The 6797-nt window shown below is 39.4% G+C and overlaps 2 protein-coding genes across 3 annotated transcripts; both read right to left on the reverse strand.

The window, feature by feature from the left end:
• Positions 1–202: 202 nt before the first annotated feature.
• LOC133718632 (uncharacterized) lies at positions 203–1411 on the reverse strand. The gene has a single exon (XM_062145504.1). The coding sequence runs from the start codon at positions 1301–1303 to the stop codon at positions 407–409; it is 897 nt and encodes a 298-aa protein (XP_062001488.1). The 5' UTR covers positions 1304–1411; the 3' UTR covers positions 203–406.
• A 1328-nt stretch (positions 1412–2739) lies between these two features.
• Positions 2740–6577, reverse strand: LOC133715118 (GRF1-interacting factor 3). Of its 2 annotated transcripts, XM_062141488.1 has the most exons (5): positions 6445–6577; positions 6185–6306; positions 4089–4165; positions 3632–3722; positions 2740–3548 (listed from the first exon to the last, which is right to left on the reverse strand). In XM_062141488.1, exons 2-5 carry the CDS (start codon positions 6263–6265, stop codon positions 3207–3209), a joined length of 591 nt encoding a protein of 196 aa, XP_061997472.1. In that variant the 5' UTR covers positions 6266–6306; positions 6445–6577; the 3' UTR covers positions 2740–3206. The 2 variants fall into 2 exon arrangements, with proteins under 2 accessions (XP_061997472.1, XP_061997473.1); XM_062141489.1 differs by lacking the exon at positions 6445–6577 and having other exon boundaries at positions 2740–3545; positions 6185–6413.
• Between the last annotated feature and the right edge of the window lie 220 nt (positions 6578–6797).

The raw sequence follows: 6797 nt of genomic DNA on the forward strand, positions 1-6797 counted from the left end.
GTTACGCACCTTGAGCTTATTCTCATGGTGATGTTATATTAGATTACCTTAGAATTTTTTAGGCGTGGCTCAATGTTGTCGTAGCCTTATTTTTTGGGTGAGTCACGTATCTACTTCTATTGTTTATTGGATTAACACCCAGCTTCCTATAAAAAAAAAAACGATCCAAGTATTGTTTTTCATTAAATGTATCTTTGTTCAACAATTCATTGGTAATTTACAAAAAAAAAGGTCGTCTCCAAGTTACAACATTGACATGTACTTTCACATCTACCGGTAGAAAAAAATATACATACCCTATAAGAAAAATGTACCCAACATGGTAAAACTTTCCCTAAAAAAACTATTGAATCCAAATAGTGAGGCGCATTCAATGTATGATAGTGATCATATTTCTATATTACAACTAATAACCCGAGTGAATGACCCAATGCTGCCTTTCAAGTTTAATTTTGAGCCCATAAACCCTAGCAAATAAAGTTACCGCCCTTCTTACCCCTCTATCATCAGCCGCGGTGAAATAATTGTGCCCGAAAAGCACCCCACCGGGTTTTAGAATCCGGTAAGCCCGGTTGATATCCGACCAAGCCGAATTAAAATCATAACCCGCATCCACTTCTATCAAATCACCAAAAATACCCCACTCGCAAAGCTTATCAAGTACCGACCCGGTGGAAAACGGTACGGGTAAAACCGACTCCGTCACGTTGGCGGATACGATATTTTGCATGAATTGGTACATCAAAAAAACGTCGCCGTTTAGCATCTTTATGTCCTTGAACCCGGGCCAGCCCCGAAAGTCATCGACACATAGGATTTGGGTTTGGAGCCCGAGCTTGCGGGTCAGGTCGACCATGTGGATAGCGGATGCTCCAAGAAACGTGCCCACTTCGATGATGGTCCGGGGCTTGACCATTTCGATTAGGTGCTCGAAAACGGCGCCGTTTGGGCCCAATCCCTTGGCACGATTGGGACGTAGGAGGCTTTTGACGTGGGGAGGAGGGAAGTTGGTGAAAGGCGAGGTGGAGTTGAAGACTAGGTCGAGAATGGTTTGGCGGACGAGTTGGGAAGGGACCGGGTCGGCGCAGTGAGTTGTGACTCGGAAGTGGTCGAGTTGGGTGGGGAGGTTGGCCAGTTGAAGAAGCGAGGGGGCTGAAGAAGAGGGTGGTGAGGGTGACGTCGGGGAGGGGGTTAGAGGAGAAGAGAGGTAGCCTAAGGTGTAGGTGAAGAGGAGGAGGATGACAAAGACCAAGGGTTTTGCTAGTTTCAGTAAAGCTGTGTGTTTCTTCTGGTCTTCTTTCATGGTGGTTTCAGATAGCTTGGATCCGTAGGGCAACAGGCAACTAATAACCTTTGGTTTGGTGAAGGTTAAGGAGTTAGGGAGAGGAGTTAAGAGGAAGAAGAAGTCGCTCTTGCGTGATTAGTAATGGATGGGGTACTGAAAAGGACTGAAAAACGTACGTTAATTAAGGACTTGGCCTTCATCAGTTAATGTATTTATGTATAGACAGATGAGAGACAGTTGTTGACGTGTTGATTAGGAAAAGCTTGGATTAATATGGTTGACAAAAATGGAGGTTTGGTGTATGAGCAAAGAGTATGTACTAATGGTCCTGAGCAAAGAGTATCAATTAATGGGATGGTTTAATCACGTAAGTATGTACTAATGGTCCTTAGCAAAGAGTATCTATTAATTAATCGTCAAAAAAAAAGAGTATCTATTAATTGGTCTAATCACAGACACTATTGTCGAGGCCTTTTAGTAAATTGTTACTCATTTAACCTCCCAGGTAATTGGAATGAATTCGACACGCTTTTACAAATAATAAAAATCTTCTAACACCACCTCTCATACAACCCTACCCTGAGGAAATATCTCAAGAAATAATTGGGCCTCGTTTGGTTCGTGGAAATGAAAGTAATTATTATGTCTTTCTCATGGGAAGAGAAATGAAATTTCCGAAGAATTTTTCATTCCGATGTTTGATAATGTAAGGAAAGTTATCCGGAAAGTTGTTAAAAAGTTTGTGATTAATGCAATAAAACAATATGTTGTGAGTAATAAATGCAAAGAAAAAAGGGAAGAAAATGATTCCTTTGGAGTATGGAAGGAACCACTTTCCCCCTATTTTCCTTTGCTTCAGGAAAGTATTTCCTTTCCTTTTGCATTCCAAATGCAGGAAATGAACAACTTTCTTTTCCTGATGCTTACTTTCCGCGAACCAAATAAGACCTTATTGTATGAGCACAAAAGATTAGAGTAATAGCTACAAGTGAACTTACTTCTGGTTAGCTAGTCTATTTGGAACCCTACTATTTCTTTGAGTACTTGGACGTTACCACATACTACCATAACTAAATACTTTTTCTTTTGCATTTTAGATGCCCATGTCGTCTGAGTAATGACATTACTTTTCAGCTGCAGAGGGCTTTTCCAACTGCTTTTCTAATCGTTTTCTGACCTTTGCTGTAAAAGAAGGCCAAGTCATTCAGTACTGATTGTTGTCCGTCTCCTCGATCTCTTCTCTGTTAAAATTCAGTAGTCATTATAACTCACGATTTTCTCTCCCATCGATATATTTGTTGTCCTCTGTTCATTACCTAATTATATCAGTTCATACACAGAAAACAAACTTTGAAGGTACGAGAAGCAATTGTTTCTTCTCCCCAGCAGAACCGTCAAAACCAAATACAAAAAACACATACGCACAAGGTATAGAGGAAACAGTGACAAAAGGCTGATAATAAGAACTGATTGATCATTTTGGCCTCCAGTCATTTGCTAAGAAGAGTTGAAAGCTCATACGCATACAAACCAAAACCAAAAACATAACAAACTACCAGCAAAACTTGTAGCAGGATCAGAATTCACGGAGCATGCTGCATGCTTATTGCCATATTGTAAGCCACAAATTGACAGACATGAAGTACAGAACACCGCATGCTTCCCATCTCTAACACTCTTGGGACTAATCTGTTGTCTGTCACTGCTTGTTTCATCTGATTCCAGGATCCATTGCATTCAGAACAACTTACAACACAACTCACCTACCTAAGGCGTTTAAAAGACTAAAAGACCAGAGAACTTGTGCTTCTTTGCTCAAATCTATCAAAGATCACTGAGCATGTCAGCAGCTACTTTAGGAAAGAAAACACCTACTATCAACAGGCACATGTATCCATGCGGAATCATCCTTAAGGCCACATCACTTATCTTCTCCGTCACCACTGCCGTGCCCACCAGCCGAGCTCCCCTGGCCATCGCCACCTGTCCCAGCCTCTGAGTTGTCTTGCTTGCTTCCTCCATGGGTGCTGTCAGTATGATGCATTGAAGGCATACCATTGGCCCCTCCTGGTCTCATTCCCATCTGGCCTTGCATGGCTTGTTGGTGTAACTGCTGCTGTGATTCGTGCATTTGATGTGGGCTATTGAACTGCATTTGCATCTTTTGAGGGAAAAGACCCTGTTGCTGAGCCATTGCCGCTGCAGCCTGAGGATGCTGCATGTAATATCCTGCTTGTTGCATCGCAGGATGCGGGGCCATCTGCTGCAGGTATTGAAACATAGATGACAAAAACGTACAGAAATGATGAGATAGAAAACGATTGAGGCACTCTTCTGATTACCCACCTGGGCTGGCATTGTTGGTGCTTGTGGTTGTGGTTGAGCATCAGCAATTGCTGCTAAATACATAAGATTCTTTTGAAGCTGAGTTTGGTACCTGAATCATCAGAATAGGTAAAGTATTAAGTCATTGTGCCAACCGGTAACAAAAAAGTCAAAATATGAAGACTACCATATTAATAATTCTATATAAAACAAGGATATTTAGTGGACATAAACTCATAGTTCTTTATCCACCGAGAGATGCTACCACCTAACATGCATGGACACCCAGCAGTCCCATGGTCCCCAACAACCAGCAATAACAATCCAGTGTCACTTAAATCATCATATAAGACGAGAGAGAGAGAGAGAGAGAGACCTAACATGCACGGACACCCAGCAGTCCCATGGTCCCGAACAACCAACAATAACAATCCAGTGTCACTTAAATCATATAAGACGAGAGAGAGAGAGAGCTTACTGGGCACACTCAGCAAGTTTTCCAAGGTTTTGATTGTCCAATATTGCTAGAATCAACTTTTTGTTCTCATCAAGGCACTGCAACATGAATTAAAGAAAGGCAATCACACTGGATGACATAATTTCCACATTTGACATTTCATGAGTTCCAACAGTATTCTTGACTATAATATCACCAACAGATTAACTGAGCCACAGAAATTCTTATTCCAAGTTATGGAAGCATCCACCAGTAACCAAGCTACAGTTATCACAAATTCGATGGAAAACAAAAATAAAGAAAATAAAACCATAGATGCAAGGACAAATACATCAACTTTGAGAAAAAGCTGGAATCGCCACAGAAACTAAAATATCAAAACAATATAAGATGCTAGGCCGCAAGACTATTCTTGTATCATTGTAAACCCAATACACTTAAATATCACAACAATACAAGATACTAAACCGCAAGTTTATGTGGGTAATTATCAGCTACTGTATCCTCAATCCATTTGAGGTTCACAAAGAAAAACTTAACCTTCCAAAACTCTAGGAGAGGTTTTCAAGCATTCCAAGGAATCTCGGGTTGAGATAGGGATCCATACTAAGGTTATCCATATCAGTTACTTTTTGGCCATTTTTCCTTTACTTAATTTGGGATGGATGAAGTATCATACATGATTTACCCTGCAAAATTGTCAAGAAATTATTTTTCCTATACCATTGACAACCCACTTTCAAGAAAACAGACACCGACAACCCACTTTCAAGAAAACAGACACCATTCCAGAAGTTTCAAAATAGTGGAACTTTCACAAAAATTCACCATAGCTATTGATTGTTTATACCTCGGGTAGGACTTATAATATTGGTCCAGCTAGAATTTATTCAAGCTGTACATCATATTTGAAATGATATCATTTTACTTTTGGAAACTCGATAAATAACAAGCTGAACGGCGCAAAATACTGAGTTCTATAATATATAATACTTTGACTTAAGTTCATATCATCTTATGAATGCTGTTGACAACAAGATAGCTGCCCGGGTAAGACTTTTAAAAATCACACATGTGCAAACATACACATCGCCAAACCAGCAAATATACAACTAAGGTCACACTATAAACTTAACACGCCATGAGGGGAAGGATAACTTGGAAAAAGATCTTAAAGCCAACTATATATCCTGTATAATGACAGGACCAAGCTTTTGATACATGAAAACTAGATGTCTCTCCTGCTCTATAGTATCATGTTAACTTGTTAGGTTGTACAAGCTATACACTAGACCAGAGAAATATATATGCATATATTCAAGACCTATGTTTAGAGCATATGCAAAGAAGAGACTCTCAAGAGCAACCAGTGAAGTTTTGCATGCATTTCAGAAGGTTCTTTGTGCAAACCAGAAGAAAAAAAAACTTCCAGAAAAGAGAAACATCACTAGTGTTTTGAATCAACTACCCAACGGACAAAACACATTGTATTACTCCTTCGAGCACCTTCTTCATAATCACCACTCCCATGCTGCACGGTCATGGTCACGTGTCTCCCAATTGTTATATAGAAAACCACTAAGAATATATTGCACTATTATAAATATAGTTTACATCCCCTGTTTAGAGCAGAGCTCAAATTAAAGTGTATGCCACCCACACAGATTAATTCCATGGTTCCCTCCCTGCCTGATCTCAATTGATACATCCTGATCTCCAAGTCAAAATCATAATATTTTCGAATCCAATAAATAACACATCATCAGACCACTAAAGAACTTCGGATTTCTTCCTCCCTTCACCTTAATATTTTCAGCTGCTAAAGGGTTCTCTTTTTTTTTTTTGAGAAGAGCTAAAGGGTTCTCTTTTCTATAAGAAGAAGAAAACTTTGCAAACTAAAATCAAATAATCAACTCTTCCCTTATTATTTTCTTACAAAGTTGTTCTATTTCCTAAAACAAAAGCTAAAAACTCAACAAACAAACAAAAACCCAACAAACCCAGAAGCGCAATTAGTTCCAAGAAACCACTAAATGCTTCAAATAACCATAAAATCCATCACAGCCAGCCATGAGATAAATACAGAGCGAGAGAGAGAGAGAGAGAGAAAAGGGCACCTTCTGAATTTGCTCGGTGGTGATGTTAGTGGGTGGAAATGAAGGCATCCCGGTCATCATTTGCTGCGGCTGCTGCTGCATCTTTTGGCCTTATCTTTGTTTTTGGTGCAGAAACCCTAACCCTAATAATTCAGCCCCAAATTGAAAAACATAGAAGAAGAAGAAGATATACCAAAATCAATTAGAGGCGCAAAGTATAAAGGAAGAGGGACAGATTTAATGAGGTTGGGGAGACAGAGAAGGACAAGGCGGTGGTGTACCTTTTACAAGTCGGTGGAGATTGGTGAAGTCCAAAGTGTGTGTGGGAAGTGGGAACACAGATTTTTGAAAGCAGATTTAGAACATATATGCTGGGGTTTTAAAGACAAAAGACACCTATAATTTTTTTTTTTTTTTAAGCAAAATGTTTATTTTGTTTATGTTGTAGAGAAACTGAAATTGAGAGAAATTTGCTGTGTATTCTCATTGATAATAGGGGCCTCTTTATATAGAGGATTACAATGTATAGAATCTCAATCGTACAAGGAAAGTAATCGTACATTGAATAGGAATCTAGATCCTTCTAATTTAACCTTATTACTACTAGGTTAAGTAACCTAGAGTTTGGGCCAAA

This window comes from Rosa rugosa, chromosome 6 (assembly GCF_958449725.1).
Source record: "Rosa rugosa chromosome 6, drRosRugo1.1, whole genome shotgun sequence".
In the NCBI taxonomy this organism is placed as follows: Eukaryota; Viridiplantae; Streptophyta; class Magnoliopsida; order Rosales; family Rosaceae; genus Rosa; species Rosa rugosa.